At 45.8% G+C, this 25,615-nt stretch overlaps 1 protein-coding gene across 3 annotated transcripts in view; it reads right to left on the minus strand.

The window, feature by feature from the left end:
- The window catches only part of gripap1 (GRIP1 associated protein 1), a 26,692-nt gene extending 1,077 nt beyond the window's left edge, over window positions 1-25,615 (minus strand). Inside the window, exons 1-15 of one of the 3 annotated variants that reach the window (XM_078254086.1) lie at window positions 25,458-25,615; window positions 23,311-23,377; window positions 21,574-21,635; window positions 21,298-21,324; window positions 18,669-18,776; window positions 16,303-16,465; window positions 11,763-11,920; window positions 11,457-11,496; window positions 4,587-4,753; window positions 3,896-3,943; window positions 3,648-3,679; window positions 2,824-2,871; window positions 2,617-2,716; window positions 1,615-1,692; window positions 739-831 (exon numbers count right to left, since the gene is read on the minus strand). In XM_078254086.1, the coding sequence (XP_078110212.1) occupies window positions 739-831; window positions 1,615-1,692; window positions 2,617-2,716; window positions 2,824-2,871; window positions 3,648-3,679; window positions 3,896-3,943; window positions 4,587-4,753; window positions 11,457-11,496; window positions 11,763-11,920; window positions 16,303-16,465; window positions 18,669-18,776; window positions 21,298-21,324; window positions 21,574-21,635; window positions 23,311-23,377; window positions 25,458-25,505 (1,239 nt within the window). In that variant the 5' untranslated portion in view covers window positions 25,506-25,615. The remainder of the gene's footprint in view (window positions 1-738; window positions 832-1,614; window positions 1,693-2,616; window positions 2,717-2,823; window positions 2,872-3,647; window positions 3,680-3,895; window positions 3,944-4,586; window positions 4,754-11,456; window positions 11,497-11,762; window positions 11,921-16,302; window positions 16,466-18,668; window positions 18,777-21,297; window positions 21,325-21,573; window positions 21,636-23,310; window positions 23,378-25,457) is intronic. The other 2 variants (XM_078254088.1, XM_078254087.1) reach the window with 2 other exon arrangements.

Genomic DNA, 25,615 nt, shown 5'->3' on the forward strand with positions numbered 1-25,615 from the left:
GTAGAAGAACTAATCTCTGTTTAAACTAACACGCCCAAACCTCATATGTCATCATCATCCTGGTATACTGGACATAAACAGGAGGCAGCGTGGAGACTCCTCCCACTGCTGGTAGTTACCATGGTAACATTAGTAGCTTTAAGTCTCAGAGAACGAGACGTCGTGACCGATAAGACCCAATCAGGAGGAGAAACGCCAGAGCAGGGGGAATGAGAGGAGGAGACACCAGAGCAGGGGAAATGAGAGGGGGAAACACCAGAGCAGGGGGAATGAGAGGGGGGAACGCCAGAGCAGGGGGAATGAGAGGGGAAACACCAGAGCAGGGGGAATGAGAGGGGGAAACACCAGAGCAGGGGGAATGAGAGGGGGAGACACCAGAGCAGGGGGAATGAGAGGGGGGAAACACCAGAGCAGGGGAGATGAGAGGGGGGAACACCAGAGCAGGGGGAATGAGAGGGAGACACCAGAGCAGGGGAATGAGAGGGGGAAACGCCAGAGCAGGGGGGAATGAGAGGGGAACACCAGAGCAGGGAGCGAGAGGGAATGAGAGGGGGAACGCCAGAGCAGGGGGAATGAGAGGGGGGAATGAGAGGGGGGAATGAGAGGGGGAACGCCAGAGCAGGGGGAATGAGAGGAGGATATGTAGCAATGTAAATGTAGCCATAGACCTGTTTGAGGGCAGATAATATTTTCTTAAGATCGCGATAATATTCGATGATGTTCCCTAGGTTTCGTTACCTGTTCTAGAGCAGCTAGGTTCGTCCTGAGAGCATCGTTCTCCTGCAGGATGCTGTCCACCTGCTCCTGACTGACTGCACTCTGATTGGCTACCTGCAGTACCGACGCACCACAGACAGGGGGCAGCAGAGAGAGAGAAACGGACAGAAGGAACAGAAAGAGCCCAGCAAAGAGTACCGAAAAAAAAGGAGGGCAGAAACCAATAGACACATAACCAAACAAAAAGGACAAGAAAGAAAGACAGAGGAGGAGGAAAAGAGAAGGATAAAGTTAGAAACACAGAGAGCAGCATGCAGAAAAACACCAGGCTCTGTTCCTCCGTTCCTATATGCATCTAGTGTGTGTCTAAAAGACCAGGTAACACACACACACACACACACACACACACACACACACACACACAGAGTGTGTTGCCCAAGGACACACTGATCTCTGAAAGATGAAAACGGAGCTAGAGGTCATTTTATAACCAGTGAAGCGTGTGTGTGAGTGTGAGTGTGTGTGTGTGTGTGTGTGTGTGTGTGTGTGTGTCTCTGTCTGTGTGTGTGTGTGTGTCTCTGTCTGTGTGTGTGTGTCTCTGTCTCTGTGTGTGTGTGTGTGTGTGTGTCTCTGTGTGTGTGTGTGTGTGTGTGTGTGTGTGTGTGTGTGTGTGTGTGTGTGTGTGTGTGTCTCTGTCTGTGTGTGTGTGTGTGTGTGTGTGTGTGTGTGTGTGTGTGTGTGTGTGTGTGTGTGTGTGTGTGTGTGTGTGTGTGTGTGTGTGTGTCTGTGTGTGTGTGTGTGTGTGTCTCTGTCTGTGTGTGTGTGTGTCTCTGTCTGTGTGTGTGTGTGTGTGGGTGTGTGTGTGTGTGTGGGTGTGTGTGTGTGTGTGTGTGTTACCTGGTCTTTTAGGGTGTGCAGAGCCACTTCATGTTCTTTCTCTTTGCTCTGCAGCTGCTCTCTCAGCTCAGCTGTCATCTGAACAAAAACACAGTCAGTCACACAAATCTGAGGTACTTTACTGAGGTAAAAAACATCTCCTCACTATCTGCTAGCTGCCTGTCCCCTTAACACACTGTAAAAAACATCTCCTCACTATCTGCTAGCTGTCTGTCCCCTGAACACACTGTAAAAAAACATCTCCTCACTATCTGCTAGCTGTCTGTCCCCTGAACACACTGTAAAAACATCTCCTCACTATCTGCTAGCTGCCTGTCCCCTGAACACACTGTAAAAAAACATCTCACTATCTGCTAGCTGTCTGTCCCCTGAACACACTGTAAAAAAACATCTCCTCACTATCTGCTAGCTGCCTGTCCCCTTAACACACTGTAAAAAACATCTCCTCACTATCTGCTAGCTGTCTGTCCCCTTAACACACTGTAAAAAACATCTCCTCACTATCTGCTAGCTGTCTGTCCCCTGAACACACTGTAAAAAACGTGGTCTCTGTAGACAGCCCAGGCTCCACAAACGGCAACAAAAACAAACTGGCCAACCTGCACCACCAAACATAACAAACAGAGTTCCAGCCAATAACCGACCAGAGGGATTTGGGGTGGGGGTCGGGGGGTTTAGTGAGCGTGCACATGAAGGGGGGTGTGGGGAGTGGAGGAGAGAGAAGCGGGAAGTTAGCTAGATTTAGCCGTTTTGTTTGACAATACTTCAAACGTCAACAAGAAGTGACGCAATGTGCAAATGTGTAATTAATTTGCGATTAATTTTGGTACTTTAGGTTTATTTTGATGCTGATACTTTTTTTTACTTTTACTTGAGCAAGATTTTGAATTCAGGACTTTTACATTTATTTCTACACTGTGGTATTTGTACTTTTACTGAAGTAGAAAAAGGATCTGAGTACTTCTTTTCCCCCACTGTGGCTGTGTGTAACTGAGGGCTGACCTGATTGGCTGCCATGACGTCTGACTGCAGTTTCTGGATGCGGATGTTGGTGGCCTTCAGCTCCTCTTCTTTCCGTTGGTTGATCTCATCAATCTTTGTCCTGCAGAGACACACAAACGATAAATCCAGAGGATGAGCAACACGACACACAGCATCCACCAGGGCTGTCAGACCGGCGAGGAGAACAGTAGTGGAAGTACTTCTGACCTGCTGTCGTTGTACAGAGCCTCCTTCTCTCCCTGCAGACGCTGAAAACTACCAAACACAAACTTTATCATTCATGTATTCATTCATTCAGTAACAATCCGCTTCACTGTCAGGCTACATTAACACCGCTATGTTTTGGTTTAAAAAGGAATATCTTCTGCCCTTCTCATTCCCCCTGCTCTGGTGTTTCCCCCCCCCCCTCATTCCCCCTGCTCTGGTCATTCCCCCCTCTCATTCCCCCTGCTCTGGTCATTCCCCCCTCTCATTCCCCCTGCTCTGGTGTCTCCCCCTCTCATTCCCCCTGCTCTGGCGTTTCCCCCCTCTCATTCCCCCTGCTCTGGTGTTTCCCCCTCTCATTTCCCCTGCTCTGGCGTTTCCCCCCTCTCATTCCCCCTGCTCTGGCGTTTCCCCCTCTCTGGTGTTTCCCCCTCTCATTCCCCCTGCTCTGGTGTTTCCCCCTCTCATTTCCCCCTGCTCTGGTGTTTCCCCCCCTCTCATTCCCCCTGCTCTGGTGTTTCCCCCCTCTCATTCCCCCTGCTCTGGTGTTCCCCCGCCCCCCCCTCCTCATTCCCCCTGCTCTGGTGTTTCCCCCTCTCATTCCCCCTGCTCTGGTGTTCCCCCCCTCATTCCCCCTGCTTTGGTGTTTCCCCCTCTCATTCCCCCCTGCTCTGGTGTTCCCCCCCCTCATTCCCCCTGCTCTGGTGTTTCCCCCCTCTCATTCCCCCTGCTCTGCTTAAAAACCAAAATGTAGTGGTGTAAATGTAGCCTGAGACTCTAGAAATTTTAAGTTTTCATTACTCAAAAAAAATGTATCAGCGTCTCACCTCTCCTGTTTCTTCTTTAACTTGTCAGAGAGCTGGAGAGACAGACAGACATTCAGACAGACAGACAGACAGACAGACAGACAGACAGACAGAGAGAGAGAGACAGACCGACAGAATTTATATTTAATCTTTCTTAGAAATCTCTTACATTCTGATAAACAGCCAAAATTGACTTTTGTCAATGTTTATTTCAGTAGCTCAATCAATAACAGGTCCTGTGCGTCTTCAGGCTGTCTGATGACATGTACCTTTGTTATTTCTTCCTGCAGTTTGGTGATTTCAGCCTGTTTGGACGCCTAGAGGCAGACAGGAGACAAACGGAGAGTAAACAACAGACACACACACAACGCTCATGTGAAGCTACACTACAACAGCTTTATAATCAGGCTTTTCTCACGACACAACAAGCCACAAAAACATAAAAAAAACCTCAGAGAAAAAAGAGAGACAAAACCCTTTTTGTGTGTGTGTGTATGTGTGTCTCTCTATGTGTGTGTGTGTGTGTGTGTGTATGTGTCTCTGTATGTGTGTGTGTGTGTGTGTGTGTGTGTGTGTGTGTGTGTGTGTGTGTGTGTGTCTGTATGTGTGTGTGTGTCTCTCTATGTGTGTGTGTGTGTGTGTCTGTATGTGTCTCTGTATGTGTGTGTCTGTGTGTCTGTGTGTGTCTGTGTGTGTGTGTGTGTGTGTGTGTGTGTGTGTGTGTGTGTGTGTGTGTGTGTGTGTGTGTGTGTGTGTGTGTGTGTGTGTGTCTGTGTGTGTGTGTCTGTATGTGTGTGTGTCTGTGTGTGTGTCTCTGTGTGTGTGTGTCTGTGTGTGTGTGTGTGTGTGTGTGTGTGTGTGTGTGTGTGTGTGTGTGTGTGTCTGTGTGTCTGTGTGTGTCTCTGTCTGTGTCTCTGTGTGTGTGTGTGTGTGTGTGTGTGTGTGTGTGTGTGTCAGTACCTCCAGGTTGTGGATCTGCTCCCTCAGCAGCCTCTTCTCCTCCTGCTCGGTGTTCAGGGCCATCTCCAGCTCTGGTCCAAAGCAGTGAGTTATTGGACAGAGAGCAGCCGACCAGCCTAGCGCTGCCTGCTTAGCTACAATCTTCTCTACGCTCTTCTCTGACAGGCCTAAAGGGGGCGCCGCACACAGCAGGGGGCAGTCTGTTAGGCCAGACACACACTACACCGGCTCCTCAGAGCTCCGACCAAATCTCACATCTGAGTTTCTGGCTGAGCAGCAAAGTCAAACATCAACGGCGAAAACGTTCACTGACGTCAGCGTGTTTCTCTGAACTCTGCAGCCTTTTCTTATTCAACAAACATCCGCAGCCTGAACAATGTTCATACTTTCACTGCATTTATAAGTTATTCCGAGGAACACTTTTCGACAGATGGATACTCCGCATTAGTTTTAGTTTCATTAGTACATTATTAATTTTTCAGGACGGTACGGGAGTTAATCTCACTGTCAGTAACGTGTTCCTGTTCCTTTAGACAACATTTGGCGTTTTTCCACTACATGGTACCTGCTCGACTCTACTCGCCTTTTTTGGTTTTCCTTTATGATAAAAAGTCCCTGGTACCTGCTAACAGGTACTTCATTTAGTACTCACCTCAGTCGAGGTTCCCAGCGAGCTGAGCCGATACCAAAAGGTGACGTGAAAGTGACAGACGGGGGTGTCCTGAACAAACCCGCCATTTATAAACAGTTTATCCAGCTGTGTTTATTTCTGCTGCCTCCAGCTTCATTTGAAACTAAATGTGTCTTCTGGCAACAACAACACACCTTCCACGTTCTGGGTGTCGCGTTAGGTCACGGCAGTTTACTGCGGCGGCTATGACGACCAGCCACGCTGGGGCGGGACTAACATCTGCAACGGAAAATGGACGCACAGTGAGGCGAGTAGAGACGAGGCGAGCAGGTACCATGTAATGGAAAAACACCAATAGGGAACCAAACGGGAGCAGGACGGGATTCGGGAGTCTCTCTCTTGGGATTTTACAGGGCAGGATTATTGGGGGCAGTCACATGATCGGGATATGACGGGAGTATTTTCGTAGGCTCGGGGTGGGATGGGAGCGACAATTGATTCCCGTGTCCCCCTCTACTCTACATCCTCGTCGTCACTCTGCTGTGTTTTTCTGAACGCTCCGACACATCTGGTAATATGGAACCAAATGAACATGGATGGGAGATGCCAAAAGTCATAATTAAAACATAAAATTAACATAATTTGCTCCACAAACGTGTCTCATCTTGTGCGGAATTAAATTTAGCAATACTTGTGCCAATACAATATCTAAAGGCGCCGACACACCGAGCTGATAGTCGGCCGTCTGACAGTCTGGGAGGTCGGTGACTCCAGTCTGGTCGGTGTGTCCGTACCGTCGTCCGTTGGAGGAGCTGTCGGCCTTTATTTTGGCTGATTTGACATGTATTATGGAGGGGGGCGGGCACTGCCGGTAGTCGGACTCAATGAGCCATCTGATTGGTGGAGAGCTAACCAGGAAACGGGGAGCAGGATGAGCGTGACTAGAGTCTCTCAACATCTGATGAAGATCTTCTAAACTGACCTTTGTTGATCTGACATGAAGACAGATTCAGCAGCTGCACGGCCTGTTTCTCTCTTCAGATGTTTCCAGAAACACGTTACGGTGAACTATTTTAGGACAATATGAGATCGTATTCTGAACGAGACGCCATGATGGTCGGGGAGCAGCCAGACCCACGTGACGCGTTCGTCCAATCAGCTGCCGGTTTTCATTTTTGGGGCGACAACACAGATAAGCGCCGCCTGCTGTTATGGAGACGTATTACGTCTCGCGCACACGCAGAACGTACGCTCAAGTCGGCGTCTCTACGGTGTGTTCTGAGGCACTCTTTGGACCTCGGGGAGACAGATCAGTCTGACTGGCTTCTCTGCTGACGGTCGGCCGTCGGGTTGGTGTGTCAGAGCCTTTAGTTTCAGTATCAATACCAAAACTATACTTTTTTTCAAAAGGTACTATACTTACGTATTTTGTGTCTCTAATTGAACATGTTTACATGCTTTCATGTTCTAAAAAACACTTTTTTTTTCATACCGTCTCTCTGAATATGCTTGTATTCATCTGTCTCTCGACAGGTTCATTAATTGACGCTACAGAGACATTTGCAGAAATATAACTTTTACCTCTGGAGATCTGGTGTGCTGTGAAATTGTAATGTCTACAACCGAAATGTATAGGACTCACACGTTTTATCACAATACGATATTATATCGAGAAATATTTCAATCGTTTTTCTGCTTTGCCAGAAAATACCTGATTTAGGCTGCATTCACACTGCCTGCGTCGGGGGAAAAATGCAGGTCTTTCCATTCATTTTGAATGGGGGGGGGGTAGTGTGTTTAGGCTGCAGCGGGGGGGGGGGGGGGGACACTCAAAAAAACGCAGCAGGCCAGCGGTGAACAGTTGAGACTGACTCAACTTTTGGAGAAACGCAACTCTGTGTCACGCTGCGGTGGCCGATCATGGAACCAGAGATCAGACTTGTGGGAGTGTTGTGAGGAGGTGTGAGAGTCCCGTACAGGAAACAGGAAACATCACTGCCTCTATCTCTGCCACGAGAAAGTTTTAAAACATCAAACACAAGCTGTCAACTGCCCGGGAGTTTGGGGAACAGCTGACAGTTTCCTGCAACAACAAAGCGCTCGCTAAGTCTCGCTCCTCTCTTTCCTTTCTCTCTCTCCTGTGAAATGAAGCTGCCTCCTAGCCTAGAAATCTAGACCCCCCCCTAGAGGCAGCAGATGTAATCTGCAGCAGGGTCGTCTAGCAACTCTCCGTTGGCTTGCGAGCTGGAAAAACCAAACTCTAGTCAGGCCAATCACATCGTGTATAGAGTGGGTGGGCGGGGCTTATGGCTGCTGCTGCTGCTGCTGAACAGCGTCTCTGGAAGACTTGGAGTTCAGCTTTTCTTTGAGAAAAGAACAAAGAACGGCCCTGAAGTCATTCTTAAAAAAGGAAGATGTGTTCAGAGTTTAGAGTGTAATCTATCAGCTAGCTCTGCTCTGATTGGTTGGAGAGCTGTCCTATTGGTGCAGAGGGAATCTGAAAGACAACCGTTGATCCCGCCTCTCGGATTGAGCCCGGCCAATGGGGAGCTCCCAGACCAACATCTGGATGTGGGTCAGACCCAGACCCAACATCTGGACGTTGGTCAGACCCAGACCCAACATCTGGACGTTGGTCAGACCCAGACCCAACATCTGGACGTGGGTCAAACCCAGACCCAACATCTGGACGTGGGTCAAACCCAGACCCAACATCTGGACGTGGGTCAGACCCAGACCCAACATCTGGATGTGGGGCTGGCTGGTCAGGCTAGCTGCCTTCAAGTGCGGTTGGAAACGGTCTGACAACAAAGTTGTAACTGTGAAATAAAAAAAGTCTACTTGTGCATTGTTGGGGGGTTTAAGAACACAAAAGGACGTCACACAAATGGGAATCATTGACACTCCCCCCACCGCACCACCCTTCGGAGAATCGCCGGTGTGAATGCCCATTTAGGATGAGAATCCTGACCTTTCTCACGAACCTTCAGTATAACAGTTTGGGTTGTTCCTCAGCTTGTAGTGTGTGTCTGCCCTGAGCCAGCTAGCTGCGCTACGCTTTAACAAAGCCAGGCTGCAAGCTCACCGTTAATCCTCAAATAGAAACCAGTTTAAATAATGTCCAGCAGGGAGAATCTGAGTTGTACTGGGGCTGTTAACACATTTCTGCAGGAAAATAACAGCCAGTATATGAGAATTTAGTGCAAACAGCAGCATAAAAAAGGGCCACACTGACAGGGATCATGTGTTCTTATCTATTATTAGGAACTTATTGAGAATAACACCAGACTAAACCTTTAAGTTGATGTCGACTAGATTTCTCTCTCAAACAACAGCTGGAATAATTGGCTGGACGAGTTAGTCGTGGATTTGTTTGAATGATTATAAAGGAGAACTCCGGTCTATTCCCCCCCGTAGCTCTGTTGTGTGTAAATGTGGAGAGCTGTCAGTAGAGAGAAGAACTAAACCAATCAGTGCTGCCTACACCGTGTTATCCTCCTGCTAGCGTTAGCACCCAACAGGCTGAAACAGGGCAGGTTTTAAACCTGTTTTAGCCTCTAAACATGCTCGAGATGTCATTACCAGAGCTCCCCATGTGCAGTGATTCCTTCTGAGGGAACACAGGGAATCTGACTGCTGTAGATGTGACAGAAATGCATAAAAGTCATGTTAATCCAGCTCCGTTTAGTTCTGGTGTTGAGACGGCGAGACGAGGGCTTAGGGACCGTCTACAAACTACAACACCGAAAAGAGATAGAAAAATATTTATTCATTTAATGATCAAATAAGCTAGTGTCTCCAAACTTACCTCAATTATAACTCCTGCTAGTTGTACCACAGCACTTACCTTTAAAAAATAAGCATATTCATAATTTTCTTAAATATTGTTGTCTCTCTTTTCGGTGTTGTAGTTTGTAGACGGTCCCTAAGCCCTCGTCTTACCGCCGTCTCACCACTGGAACTAAACGGAGAAGACTTAGCACAACTTTTATGCATTTCTTTCACATCTACTGCAGCCAGATTCACTGTGTTCACTCAGTAAACTGATGTTATGTATTGATGTCTTGTTTCATGTTGGAGGAATGTGATTGGTCGACAGTCACCTCCAACAAAAGACGGCTTCTCAGCTTCTAACACCATTGAAGGACGAGTACCGAAACTTTGCCAGCTGTTACATTTATCTTTTCAAGTTAAGACAGTGTGCAGTACTTTCTTAGCACTGACAGACTGGATGTTAAATCTCTCTGTCCCCTTTAAGTTCCCTCCTTAGGTTATGACGAATGCCTCTGTCTGCACCGCGTCGGTCAGAACCTGTAGCTCGCCGTCAGAACATTTCATTTTGTCTTTTTCTCTCTGTCGTCGACAACTGTCTTCTTATTGCAAAGGCAACATTCCTACTTTGCACGTGGATGAAAGCAATCAGAGGCTAAACTTTATGGGAGTGTAGAATCATTAGAGCAATATCGTTTGTGAATCGGCCCTTGAGACGGGACCAGAGACTGTTAATATTAATGGACAGAGCATCCGGTTCGGCGAAGTGCTGCAAATAAGTACTTAAACCTGCTTTCTATCTGAACTCCAGCAGGGGGAGACTCCTTAAACCTGCTTTCTATCTGAAGTCCAGCAGGGGGAGACTCCTTAAACCTGCTTTCTATCTGAAGTCCAGCAGGGGGAGACTCCTTAAACCTGCTTTCTATCTGAAGTCCAGCAGGGGGAGACTCCTTAAACCTGCTTTCTATCTGAAGTCCAGCAGGGGGAGACTCCTTAAACCTGCTTTCTATCTGAAGTCCAGCAGGGGGAGACACGTGCGGTTGCTAAAAGGAGTTTGGTTTCTGTAGAAGTCTCTGAGAAAGGGACTCACTTCTCTCTTGATTTATTACCTCAGTAAACATTTTCATAATGAGTTCATGGTCTCATTCTCTAGTTTGAAGTCTTCTGCAACACAGAATGATCATTTTCTGAATTCTGGTCTCGTTGTTTTAGGGTGTGGCTATGATGTGATTGCCAGTCCGCAGCCTGTCTTATATGTACTATAACTATGGGACAAAGACATATTTAAACCTAGCGAAGCTACATCTTACCTTGAATTATGTCGGCTAGCTTTCAGCAGCAGTAGCATCCAGGTTGCCAGTGAGAGTGTAACGTAACGTAGAGTGTTAGCAGCGTTGCCAGCTCTCAGCTAACGTCACAGTCAGATAGAGAACAGTCTATGGCTCCTCCCTCTCTCCTCCCTCTCTCCTCCCTCTCTCCTCCCTCCTCCCTCTCTCCTCCCTCCTCCCTCTCTCCTCCCTCCTCCCTCTCTCCTCCCATCACTGCTCCCTCTCTCCCTCTCTCCTCCATCACTCCTCCCTCTCTCCTCCCTCTCTCCTCCCTCTCTCCTCCCTCACTCCTCCCTCTCTCCTCCCTCTCTCCTCCCTCACTCCTCCCTCTCTCCTCCATCACTCCTCCCTCTCTCCTCCCTCACTGCTCCCTCTCTCCTCCCTCACTCCTCCCTCTCTCCTCCCTCTCTCCTCCCTCTCTCCTCCCTCTCTCCTCCCTCTCTCCTCCCTCTCTCCTCCCTCACTCCTCCCTCTCTCCTCCCTCTCTCCTCCCTCTCCTCCCTCTCTCCTCCCTCTCTCCTCCCTCTCTCCTCCCTCTCTCCTCCCTCACTCCTCCCTCTCTCCTCCCTCTCTCCTCCCTCTCTCCTCCCTCTCTCCTCCCTCTCTCCTCCCTCTCGTCTAAAACAGTCACATCCCCAACCAGGATGGCTGCGCCCGTAACGGCAAACTTGACGACTCAGCAGATCTCCACAAACCAATGGGTGACGTCACACATGCTCCGACCATTAATATTTACAGTCTATGGACGGGACAGATAGCGGCTGCAAGTGATGCGCAACTCATGTTAATATCAGCAGCCGCTATCCATTCTTTGTGGATTTGCCCGTCAGTGTGCTCCTTTAGATTCATTCAGGACAGTGTGTGTTTAAAGAATTAAAGGCAAGTCAGCAGAAATCAGCTTATTGTGAAATTCAAGGGCTTCACTGGTCTGTGAGTCGATTAATATCTGAAGTATTTCATGATTACTTAATGCAAATACAGTTCATGTTTATTCTCTGACTGTTCATTGTTAGAATAGTTTATGTATGTAATGAAATAGATTGCACAAGTCTCGGTTTATTGCCATCAGACCAGAGAATTACTGAAGATCACATGAGAGGAAGTTCTTGCCGTCTAATAAGAAAGAAAGTGTAAACTCACCATGCAGCTGTTTCTCGGTGTGTTCCAGCTGAGCCTCTGTCTGCAAACAGGAAGAGAAAACACAGGATTAAACTCACATTTAAAATCAAGTTACTCGCCAGTTTACGTTCTGCTGCAAACTCTCCCCAAATCTGCATATATACAATGTCAAAATCTGTGATCCAGTGACTACAACGTGTTGCGTTTTCCTCACATAAGTTAAAAATCTGCATGTAGGAGTGTAAAAAAATAAGGAAAGATTGCCAAAAAATGACTCGGTTGTCAAATAAAACTGAATATTCCTTTCATAATCACTCCGTCCGTCACCTGTTCCAGCCTCTCATTGGTTCCCTCTGCGGCCGGCTCCTCCCCTCTCCCTGTGACATCAGAGACTCTGTTGGCGCCGGCTGAGCCGTCGGTCTCCGTGATAGCGCTCTGGTTGCCCGCCTGTCTCTGGAGCTCCTTGTCGTAGCGCTCCTGGAGGGCTACAGGAGGGAAAAAAAACAATTCATTCATTTATTCTCACCCGCGGGAGCTTCTTCTACCTCAATCTGTCGTGTTAAAACTCTCTGTCCCGTTATTAACGGCGTTAACGCAAACCCATTTTAACAGCGTACGTTTTTTTTAATCGCGAGATCAACGTTCTTTTCTTTCACATGCTGTTGCAACAGCTAGTAACGTTAGAAAAACTACAACACCACACCGGATCTAGCTAGACCGGAAACACAACAACAGGCGCGCCGCACACACTGGTTTGGGCTCGCGAGCCGGCCAAAGAGCAGCAGGCTAACGTTACGTTTTGATTGAGTCGGGGAGTAATCAACATTATTTAGGAGTTACTAAACACTATATTGACTCTGTATATCAGCATACGGTTTTAGGACTGTGTTGTTTGTATTGTTTTTTTGACTGTTTTTGTCATTTGGGATGTTGTCCACCCCCTTTTCTGTCCAGGAGAACTGTTGCATTCCTTGTTAGAAAAACGTAAAGGTTACAGATGTCCTGCTGTGGCATCTGGTTTTTGGACCGTTTAGTTTGTACTGTATAAGCAAAGTGTTAGTGTTACATCTCAGTTAGTTCGGGACTTGGAGGAATTGTGTAATAATGACAGATTCACACATTTTTCTTTTGTTTACCGTAAATAAATAATAAACAATTACAAATCTTAAAGTCAAGTTCATAAAGTCACTTTCTTTGCATTCATTTGATTCCCAATCAAGATCCTTTGGTAACAATGGCTTTCCATTGTTAATATGGACTTAATAACAGTTCTGAAATGCAAAATAATAGTATTTTAATCATGTGACTGCGATAAACATGTGATTAATGGTGATTAACTACAGAAATTCAGCGATTAAAAAATGTTTGACAGCCCTGTAAGTGTAAGTACATGTAAGAGGACATAAATAGCCATATTTAGAAATACTAAATCATTCTCAACTACTGCGGTGATTTTGTAGGAGTGCATCTACATAGAAAATACAAATGAAAAAGGAAATGTTCTTATGTGAACCAGTCTTTGTTCAATTTCAATGCTTTACAAACACCAAAGCAAGTCAGGCTGTGACTCCTCTTCTGAAGAGATTTAGGAGAGGGACATTAGGAAGAAATACACTGGTTGACTGACAGGACACCATTGTATTAATGTAATACTATTAATCCAGGCTAAAGTGAATGATATTAATAATGCATGTTGCTTCCTCTAAATTCCAGGTTGTGGTCGACTAGCGGGGCTGCTTGTTTGTTAGATAAATTGATCTACATTGATTGTGATTGGTGGTTGGCTGTGCATGCAGAGCCTGCATGTCACACACTAGCAACAAACTGTGTATCCAAGAGCACTTCAGTCAGTGTCAGTTACGTTATATCAGACACAGACTGCTGTTGTACATTAGTTTCCAACGTCGGCCTCCGAACAGTAAAATGAGTGGGGACAGACGCCTTGTTTCTTTAGGCTAACTACACTCACCTAAAGGATTATTAGGAACACCATACTAGTACCTAGTATCCTATCAATATGGGCCAACATTTCTGAAGAATGCTTCCAGCACCTTGTTGAATCAATGACACTAAGAATGAAGGCAGTTCTGAAGGCGAAAGGGATCCCCCACACCATTACACCATTACACCACCAGCCTGACCAGTAGTAACAAGGCATGACGGATCCCCCACACCATTACACCACCACCAGCCTGACCAGTGGTAACAAGGCATGACGGATCCCCCACACCATTACACCACCACCAGCCTGACCAGTGGTAACAAGGCATGACGGATCCCCCACACCATTACACCACCAGCCTGACCAGTAGTAACAAGGCATGACGGATCCCCCACACCATTACACCACCAGCCTGACCAGTGGTAACAAGGCATGACGGATCCCCCACACCATTACACCATTACACCATTACACCACCAGCCTGACCAGTAGTAACAAGGCATGATGGATCCCCCACACCATTACACCACCACCAGCCTGACCAGTAGTAACAAGGCATGACGGATCCCCCACACCATTACACCATTACACCATTACACCACCAGCCTGACCAGTGGTAACAAGGCATGACGGATCCCCCACACCATTACACCATTACACCACCAGCCTGACCAGTGGTAACAAGGCATGACGGATCCCCCACACCATTACACCATTACACCACCAGCCTGACCAGTAGTAACAAGGCATGACGGATCCATGTCCGCCAAATTCTGACTCTACCATCTGAATGTCTCAACAGAAATCGAGACTCATCAGACCAAGCAACATTTTTACAGTCTTCAACTATCCAATTTTGGTGAGCTCGTGCAAATTGTAGCCTCATGTTCCTATTTTTAGTGGAGATGAGTGGTACCCGGTGGGGTCTTCTGCTGCTGTACCCCAGCCGCCTCAAGGTTGTTGGTACTGTGGCTTCACAAATGCTTTGCTGCACACCTCGGTTGTAACGAGTGGTTATCTGAGTCAAAGTTGATCTTCTATCAGCTGGAATCAGTCGGCCCATTCTCCTCCGACCTCTACCATCAACGAGGCATTTTCGCCCCCCAGGACTGCAGCATACTGGATGTTTTTCCTTTTTCAGACCATTCTTTGTTAACCCTAGAAATGGTTGTGGGTGAAAATCCCAGTAACTGAGCAGATTGTGAAATCCTCAGACCAGTTGGCACCAACAACCCCGCCACGCTCAAAGGTGCTTAGATCACCTTTCTGTCCCATTCTGACATTCAGTTTGGAGTTCAGGAGATTGTCCTGACCTGGACCACCCCCCTGAATGCATTGAAGCAGCTGCCATGTGGTTGGTTGATTAGATCATTTCATTAACGTGAAATTCAACAGGTGTTCCTAATAATCCTTTAGGTGAGTGTATATAAGCTTTAGCAAGGCTGGTAGCAGCTTTCTGCGGTGAAAAAAGGCCGGGAGGTGTCGTGATTACGTTGCATTAATCAGGTGATTTAGTTCGTATTTGCAGAGAAAAGAGATGCTGACTACTGTAGCTTCACTACCCATCGAAAAGTATGTGCATCACTGTGTCAGAGGCAGCTGCCGCCTACGCTACTTTTCTCCACGCGGAGAGCCTCACTTCCCATAACAAACCCCGTCGGACTAACGTTACGTCACATGACCACCTGTCTTAAAAGGGGGAGGCTCGGCCATAATCGGGAACAATCATGTAAAAGGAGAATGGTGAAAGTTTACTTTTCTATCACTATCGCGCATGCGCACATCGCGATGTAGACGATGATACGAAATATCGTGCAGCCCTACTGGGAAGTGCGGTAGGAAATAGGTTATAAGTTTTGTTTATTCTTGCTATAACTCAGCATTTTGTTAACTAAGCATAAACAACTCTAGTATACTTCAACGAGTATCAAGTATCCTATATTGGAGGAAAAACAAACGTTTTTATCTATTGTTTCACTTGTTATACTTCCCGTTCCCACTTGGACAAAAGCCAGAAAGTCTGTGATGAATTGGATGGACTTCATAGATAGTTGTAAACGCGAAATACCGAAAGTAGGAGATCTGTCTGCATTTGGAAAGAGGATTAAGAATAAACATAAATAATCAGTACATTTAGCGTGGGGAAAAGAGAGAGTAAGATCCTTTTAGTTTAACATGAAACAGTCCTGAAATCACCATCACCAAACCCACCAGACTCCATGTAAATAATCAGGACTTTTAGCGTGTATAGAGCCAGCATATCTCCACCAGACTCCATGTAAATAATCAGGACTTTTAGTGTGTATAGAGCCAGCATATCTCCACATGTAAATGGGTGAATTAAGGGTTTATTTCAACCAAACCAGAGTGGTGATTGTTGGAACAGTGGAAAGATGAACCAAGACGGCTTTTGGTAGTTTTATTTAGTTTCTGTCCACTTTGAATGAAGTGTGTTTTACGCTGATAAAAGTCCTGATTATTTACATGGAGTCTGGTGGGTTTGGTGATGGGGATTTCGGGGCTGTTTCATGTTAAACTAAAAGGATCTTACTCTTTAACTAAAAGGTCTATCTCTGTAGGGATCCTTTCATAATGTTGTCAGACACTTAGAATAATAATCTGAGTCTGTCAGCAGCAACAACACAACTTTTAGTGACGCTGACTGATGCTGAACATTAGTCCTGTAAGGTTACATTACAGCTTGTTTTCTTGTTTAAAACTGGACCAGGTTCACAAGATTGTTGTTCCCATCAGACACTCAGACACAAAAACATGGGAACATAGAGTGCAGGTTGAGAAATACCAAAATGACTCTTTAAGAGCTGTGAAAGGATGAATCTACAAGCTGCTGCTGTCTGAGACTCAACATCACATCTGCCACCTGCACTTGATCCCCCCCCCCCACATAAAGCTACAACAACTCACCTTTCATTTGCTTCTGGAGGGTGGAGTTTTCGGCCTGGAGGCGGAGCATCTCTCCATCGACAGGACTGGAGGCGGGGTTGGGTGGGGCGCTGGATGCAGAGGCGGCTCCTCCTTCCTTCAGACCCTGGTTCTCCTGTTCCAGCTGCTCGATCTGCGTACACAGCTGGAAACCAACAACGGAGGTATTATCATGAGAGAAAGTGTGGCAGGGCCGGCCGTGCGTCTTCAGCAGGAACCAACGGGCTGACAGCCACAGGCAATAACTAAAGCACACTGGGCCCTATTTCAACGATCTGAGCGCACGGCGTGAAGCGCCTGGTGCAGGTGTGTTTAGGGCGTCCTAATCCACTTTTGCTAGTTTGACGGCAGTAAAAAGGGTCCGTGTGCCGGGGTCATGGTTCTAAAGGGTTGACCTTAGTGTCTTCATTAATCAGAGGTGTGTTTTGGGCGTAACATGCAATCAACCAATCAGAGATCATCTCCCATTCCCTTTAAAAGCCAGGCGCGTTTGGACCTTGAAGCATTGCTGTTATGATGGAGGATTTGCACCGTAATATTATTATTTGTAATCTTCTGCATGTGTGTGTGCTGCTGTGCGTCCCTGTGTGTGTAACAAGCATAGTGTGCACGTGCTGTGCACGAGCCTAGGAGCATTTTACTAATGCTCTGTTAAAATAACAATGAAATGCTGCGTTATTGACTTTAGACCAGGTTTTTGTTGGTCAATGGTGCCATCACTTCCTGCTGCCTCAAGATAGCAATACTCCCAGAATGCACCTGAACACACCTCCCTGTAAGACCAGCACGCCCAGAATGCACCTGAACACACCTCCCTGTAAGACCAGCACGCCCAGAATGCACCTGAACACACCTCCCCGTAAGACCAGCACGCCCAGAATGCACCTGAACACACCTCCCTGTAAGACCAGCACGCCCATGGGCGCAAAGATGGACGCAGGTGCATTTGCTATTTAAACCACGGGGGCGCTGGACGCCGGCTGCAAGATAGGGCCCTCAGACTTTAGAGAGAGAATACTAAACTTCAATTTTCTCTTTCTTAGTGCTGTAATTTTCCTGATGTTTTAAGTTGTATGTGTTGCTCATGTTAAAGAGGTTTATAATCTCAGTGAAGCCTTTTCTTACTGTGTGTTTACACATTCTCACTTGCGGCCAGGGGCTAAAGCGCCTAAAACAGTCTTCCGGTGTTATTTGCATGTACTGTCGATGTGAATTAATAGTTATACTAACTAATGAAGTTAGTATGTCAAGTCTAAAGTACCACTTGAGCATGAAAAACATGAACAATATCCCCATTAAAGTACATTTGGAACAGATTAATCGGAAGTTAACTATGGACAATCATGCGATTAAATATTTTAATCGATTGACAGCCCTGGTTTAAAGCTGTTGTTGTTGCTGTTGTTTTTGGCGCCGTTGCTTCCAGCTGCTCTCTTCTATTTCCGGGTCAAAAACCACTGCAGCGGAGCGGGAAAGGGGAGTTAGAACCTATGGAGCATGGGCAGACACAGAACCCCGGTTAAGGTGTATACATGCACGAATAGCCCCGTTACTAAAGGAGTAGTCTGTATCGACAAAAGTTTCATTTACGGGATTGTTCCTGTGTGGCCAGAGGATCCACCAGATGTCCCTCTTTAAGACCGGATGTCCGTCCCCTTCCTCTGTCTCTGTGTTGGCGTTCTAACCTCCGGCTGATGTGTGAGGACTATGTTACCTGCTCCTCAGATCTCTGCAGGGTAAATCCAGACAGCTAGCTAGACTATCTGTCCAATCTGAGCTTTCTGTTGAACGACTAAAACTACTTCTGAACGTCCACATGTTCCACCAAAACCAGCTCCTTCCTGAGACTATTTAGCAGAGGCACCGTGGCTCCGTCCGGAGCTTAGCCCCGCCCACGACGATTGTGATTGGTTTGCCAATAAACCAGAGCATGTTTTCCTCCCATCCCAGAATGCTGTGTGGACTAGCCAGACCCTCCTCTGCAGCTCTGTGGAGGAAGGTCTGGCAAAGCGAGACTAGTTATGCCGTGACACTCTGTAACTGTAAGTGTTGGACGCTGCCAAAACATGGGTGACCACTAACCCCTCCCAATATAAATTGTGTATATGTTTATGGGCGCCCGTGTAGCTCAGTTGGTAGAGCGTGCGCCCATATTTAGAAGTTTACTCCTCGACGCAGTGGCCACGAGTTCGACTCTGACATGCGGCCCTATGCTGCATGTCGTCTCCCCCCCCCCCCCTCTCTTTCCCCTTTCATGTCTTCAGCTGTCCTGTCACAATAAAGGCCTAAAATGGCCAAAACAAATGTTTTTTTTTAAACTGCATGTAAGCACGCTGAGTCAGCATTACCTTGGAGAGTTCGGTCATCAGCGTGCTGTTCTGTAGCCTGAAGTCTTCCTCCTGACTGTGCAGTTTCCCCTGAAGCATCTCGTTCTCACTCAGCAACGCGTCCACCTCCTGCAAGAAGCCACAACAAATGGTACTACTAATTAATAATATAATATAATAATAATAATAACAGCTCATGTTCTAAATATAAACGTCTCGACTGTCCAAATGAAGGCTGCAGCCCTCTGCGTGGACGTGGACAAAGAGAAAACAGAAACTATTCATCACATAAATGAATTACAATGTTAGAAATACTGAAGCTAGACACTTAGAGGTGTGAATCTCCACCGATCTCCCGATTATTACTATTGTCATGTCTTCGATTTGATATCTCGATGCGTCAAATACATTTTTCTATTAAAGCCATATAGGATATTTAATTCATAGCTTTTCAAGCTCCAAAACCAACCAAACATCCTGCAGGGCTCTAATACTAAATAAACCTACAGCACTGAGCACATCCACTTCCTGAATGTGCAAAACATACCAGAATGTGTCAACAGAAAGGCTGTTAGGCAGACATTACATTATAAACAGAAATAATCCATTATGGGCCGGCCGACTATCGATGCAGCATCGTCCCCGTCTCGATGCATCTATTATTTGAATAATTTCAACACCTCTACTAGACACACCGGTTTAAACAACAACAACAACAAATATAGATACATCGTGTATAATCAGAATCAGTTTCCAGCGGTGATCCAGAATGAAAATGTGCAGACTGTTCTTCTGCTTTGGGGGGAGACGTGTCAACATTGGGAGTTCTAGTTTATTTATTTTTAAGCCTTGTGATGTCTTCCTGTCCATCATGAATGTGTTTTTTTGGCACTTTTTACAACGTACATCATGCATCCGTGTTATTTTTGGGCAATTTGGTTGTTAAGAAACCCATATGTTTTATATTAAACAATGAATTTGACCCGAGGAAAACACAAGGGTTAAATATTTGTTTAAAATCTGCGGTAAATCTATTGAAGGTCTGCAAAAGGAATCTACAATTAATCTGTAAAAAAATATACAGAAAAGATGTGGAACAACTCTGTGTAATCTGGGAGAATATCTGTGTAATCTGAGGGAATATCTGTGTGTAATCTGGGGGAATATCTGTGTGTAATCTGGGGGAATATCTGTGTGTAATCTGGGGAGAATATCTGTGTGTAATCTGGGAGAATATCTGTGTGTAATCTGGGGGAATATCTGTGTGTAATCTGGGGGAATATCTGTGTGTAATCTGGGGGAATATCTGTGTGTAATCTGGGGGAATATCTGTGTGTAATCTGGGGGAATATCTGTGTGTAATCTGGGGGAATATCTGTGTGTAATCTGGGGCAATATCTGTGTGTAATATGTGGGAATATCTGTGTGTAATCTGAGAGAATATCTGTGTGTAATCTGGGGGAATATCTGTGTGTAATATGGGGGAATATCTGTGTGTAATCTGGGGGAATATCTGTGTGTAATCTGGGGGAATATCTGTAATCTGGGGGAATATCTGTGTGTAATCTGGGGGAATATCTGTGTGTAATCTGGGGGAATATCTGTGTGTAATCTGGGGAATATCTGTGTGTAATATGTGGGAATATCTGTGTAATCTGGGGGAATATCTGTAATCTGGGGGAATATCTGTGTGTAATCTGGGGGAATATCTGTGTGTAATCTGAGGGAATATCTGTGTGTAATCTGGGGGAATATCTGTGTGTAATATGTGGGAATATCTGTGTGTAATCTGAGGGAATATCTGTGTAATCTGGGGGAATATCTGTGTGTAATCTGAGGGAATATCTGTGTAATCTGGGGGAATATCTGTAATCTGGGGGAATATCTGTGTAATCTGGGGGAATATCTGTGTGTAATCTGAGGGAATATCTGTGTAATCTGGGGGAATATCTGTGTGTAATCTGGGGGAATATCTGTGTGTAATCTGGGGGAATATCTGTGTGTAATCTGAGAGAATATCTGTGTGTAATCTGAGAGAATATCTGTGTGTAATATGGGGGAATATCTGTGTGTAATCTGGGGGAATATCTGTGTGTAATCTGGGGGAATATCTGTGTGTAATCTGGGGGAATATCTGTGTGTAATCTGGGGGAATATCTGTGTGTAATCTGAGAGAATATCTGTGTGTAATCTGGGGGAATATCTGTGTGTAATCTGGGGGAATATCTGTGTGTAATCTGGGGGAATATCTGTGTGTAATCTGAGAGAATATCTGTGTGTAATCTGGGGGAATATCTGTGTGTAATCTGAGGGAATATCTGTGTGTAATCTGGGGGAATATCTGTAATCTGGGGGAATATCTGTGTGTAATCTGAGGGAATATCTGTGTAATCTGGGGGAATATCTGTGTGTAATCTGAGGGAATATCTGTGTAATCTGGGGGAATATCTGTGTGTAATCTGAGGGAATATCTGTGTGTAATCTGGGGGAATATCTGTGTAATCTGGGGGAATATCTGTGTAATCTGAGGGAATATCTGTGTAATCTGGGGGAATATCTGTGTGTAATCTGGGGGAATATCTGTGTGTAATCTGCAGGAATCCTGAGCAGTAGAGGATGCTAAAGATCTGTGTAAACGAAGAAAACTCACCTGAGCTTTCTTGCTCTTATTCAGAGCCTGATGAGAAAAAGAAAATCATTGAATTAAACGACAAAAATCAGCAGATGAATATGAACAAAAGTTAAATCTGCTGTTTGAAATAACTGATCGATAATCGGAGAATTAAAGTCTGATTTCAAGAGCTCTTTTTTTATTTATTAGAATATCAAACCTCCAAATTCAGGTGATTATTAATAATAATAATAATAATAATAATAATAATAAATTGAATTTTTTTTTTATCTCTAATAATGAAGTTTTTGTTACCTTCTGTGCTTTGACAAAATCTCTCTCCAGAACCACATTCTTCTGACGGACGGCGTTCAGTTCTGAAACACAGCGAACAGCATTAGAACTGGGACATTATTGATCAATAATTCATCCTTGATCTTAATGCCTTAATTAAAAAAAATTAGGAAAAATCCAACCTTTAAGGACACCAATCTTCTTTGTGAATGAATAATGTATCGTAAATAAATAAATGTTCTTCCTTAAAATACAGGAGGCATAAGTCAGTACCCCCCTATGTTAGATTCCCATAGAGGCAAACAGACTTTTATTTTGAAAGGCCAGTTATTTCATAGATCCAGGATACTATGCTAGGTATGGTGAAGGGTATGTGATGATGGGGGGGTATGGTGAAGGGTATGTGATGATGGGGGGGGTATGGTGAAGGGTATGTGATGATGTGGGGGGTATGGTGTAGGGTATGTGATGATGGGGGGTATGGTGAAGGGTATGTGATGATGGGGGGTATGGTGGTATGTGATGATGGGGGGGGTATGGTGAAGGGTATGTGATGATGTGGGGGTATGGTGAAGGGTATGTGATGATGGGGGGGGTATGGTGAAGGGTATGTGATGATGGGGGGGGTATGGTGAAGGGTATGTGATGATGGGGGGGTATGGTGAAGGGTATGTGATGATGGGGGGGGTATGGTGAAGGGTATGTGATGATGTGGGGGGTATGGTGAAGGGTATGTGATGATGGGGGGGTATGGTGAAGGGTATGTGATGATGGGGGGGGTATGGTGAAGGGTATGTGATGATGGGGGAGTATGGTGAAGGGTATGTGATGATGGGGGGTATGGTGAAGGGTATGTGATGATGGGGTATGTGATGATGGGGGGGTATGGTGAAGGGTATGTGATGATGGGGGGGTATGGTGAAGGGTATGTGATGATGGGGGGGGTATGGTGAAGGGTATGTGATGATGTGGGGGGTATGGTGAAGGGTATGTGATGATGGGGGGGTATGGTGAAGGGTATGTGATGATGGGGGGGTATGGTGAAGGGTATGTGATGATGGGGGGGTATGGTGAAGGGTATGTGATGATGGGGGGGCCAAGGGACCTTTATCAGGATCAAAATAAAAGTCTGCCTGCCTCTATGGGAATCTAACATAGGGGTGGACTGACTTATGCCTCCTGTACTTTAAGGAAGAACATTTATTTATTTACGATACATTATTCATTCACAAAGAAAATTGGTGTCCTTAAAGGTTGGATTTTTCCTCATTTTTTTAATTAAGGCATTAAGATCAATTTCCAAAAGATGATTTTTTTATTCCTCTTTTTAGTCAACTTTAGCATGAGGTCATAAACTTATGCGAGCCACTGTATACATGTTTTCTCCTGATGAAAACTGTATTTAAACAGTTCTCAGCCAGTAACTCAGCTGTTTGACTCATAAAATATATAAAACACGAGTCCGTTATTTCATGAATAAATCAAACTGAGCGTCTGAATTACTGGATCAGTTGTTGAGTCTCTAAAATGTCAGAAAAGTGTCTCAAAGCCCAAGATTACGTCCTCAAATGCAGAGCCGTAATTTACGGGGCTGGGGTTGCTTCTTTCAGAGTTTTTGTCGCCTTTTATTGTTTTGTTTTTTGACAGTTGTTACGACATTTTCATTTAGTTTTGCAGCTCAAGTGGTCATAAAGAGATGATAACCAAAGCACACAGCAGCACCTTGAACTCAAACATCATCATCTGTAAACGATTTACCTGCTGAGTTCTTCCTGAGATCATCAGACAGCTGGTAGTTCTGGGTCCGAAGCTCCAACAGCTGAGCCTGCACGCGCGCACACACACACACACACACACACACACACACACACACACACACACACACACAGACACACACGCACGCGCGCACACAGACACACACACACACACAGAGACAGACAGACACGCACGCACGCACACACACACACGCACGTGCGCACACACACACACACACACACACACACACACACACACACACACAGAGAGACATGCACGCACACACACAGACACACACACACACACGCGCGCGCACACACACACACACACACATAGACAGACACGCACGCGCACACACACACACACACACACACACAGAGACAGACACACACACAGAGAGACACACGCACGCACACACACACACACACACATAGACACACACACACACACACAGAGACAGACACACACACAGAGAGACACACGCACGCACGCACACACACACACACACAGACACGCACGTGCGCACACACACACACACACAGAGAGACATGCACGCACACACAGAGACACACACACACGCGCGCACACACACACAGAGACAGACACACACACAGAGAGACACGCACGCACACACACAGAGACACGCACGCGCGCACACACACACACACGCACGCACGCACAGAGACACGCACGTGTACACACACACACACAGAGACACGCACGCACACACACAGATAGACACGTGCACACACACACACACACACACACACGCACAGACAGACAGACACTTTTACTAGAGTAATCTGAGTATTTCTTCCACCTTTGGTGCAGTGACTCTTAAGTTTTTCGGAAGATTACCACAGTGTTTGTTTGTTTAAACAGAATAAACTAATAGCAGCAGCATGTGGAACACAAACAGCTTTACACTGACGTGTATTTATCAGATGTAAAAGGAATACAATGACAAGGAATATTATTACTGCAACATGACGTTACAGACTTTTACTGCAGCAAGGTTATGAATGCAGGACTTTTACTCATAATAGTGGAGTATTTTCACAGAGTGGTATTAGTACTTTTGTTGCAGTAATCTGAGTATTTCTTCCACCTCGGTCTCTGGTTTATGATCATACACTGAGTGACTGACTGACTGCATGTGTACTTTTATAATATTTTCTGGTATAACCAACCGGCTTACGTGTAATTGAGTGTCCCAAATTATTTTCCAAAACCTGAGTGTCCCAAATGATGAGGGGGTTATTTGAGACAGGTTAGGGTAGCACAGGTGGTTTAGCAGGTTCATTATTAATTAATTATTATATAAGGATATTGTATGGGGAATTTGGGACACTAAACTGCACGTATACCTCATCCTACACTGAGTGACTGACTGTGCATGTGTGCTTTTGTAATATGTTCTGGTATAACCTTGCAATAAATGCCAGTCAACACGGAGCTGTGCAGATACACAACAACACCCGTGACTTGTCCCGTGCATGCTAACATGTGAGCTAACCGAAGGGTTAGCTTCAGGGGAAGAAGCTACATGGAACCATTTTTTTTCCTTCCAGAGAAAGCTAAGCTAACTTAGCCGACACTGAGCTAACATACTGTCGTGAACTGTTCATTTAAGATGCTTCGTATGAATGTATGATCAATCGGATCGACACCTCGGCCCAGACTGACCTGACATTATTAAATTAATAAGCCACAACACAAGCTGTAGACCGTTAACTCCTAACGGCTAACAGTTAGCTTGAGTGTGCTAACATCCCTGTCAGTGATGCTTGTGGCTAAAAGGGATACAGCTACAGCCGGAAGTTACGCAAAATTACGCTACATCTAGGCTAATATAACAATATAATTTCAATACTTTCACACAGGAAACGGGTGTTCGTTCCTCAGGCGTGTTGTAACCCAAATTACGATCTTTTTCCTAAACTTAACTAATTGTTTTGGTGCCTAACTGACATCGCCGTAGCTGTATCCCATCTAGCCTCAACGTCCCAACGGCTAACGGTTAGCTAGCATGACTGAGCTAGCCTCCCTGTCAGTGATGCTGCAGCCGACAGGTGTTTGTCACAGAACAGACAGCTACCTGCGCGTGAGCCCACCGCCCTGAAACAACAGCTGTCGTGTTGTGTGCTTACCTGCATCCGATGGAACTCCTCCTCTGATAAAGCCTGCGACATGGCCATGTTTACCTGAGCTGCTAGCTAGCTAGCAGGCTAAGCTAGCGGAGCGGAGGAGGAGAGCAGCAGCAGAAGCACAGAGGAGGAGACGTGACAGAGCTCTCACTCTGACTCTG

Source organism: Sander vitreus, chromosome 7, assembly GCF_031162955.1.
Source record: "Sander vitreus isolate 19-12246 chromosome 7, sanVit1, whole genome shotgun sequence".
Classification (NCBI taxonomy): domain Eukaryota; kingdom Metazoa; phylum Chordata; class Actinopteri; order Perciformes; family Percidae; genus Sander; species Sander vitreus.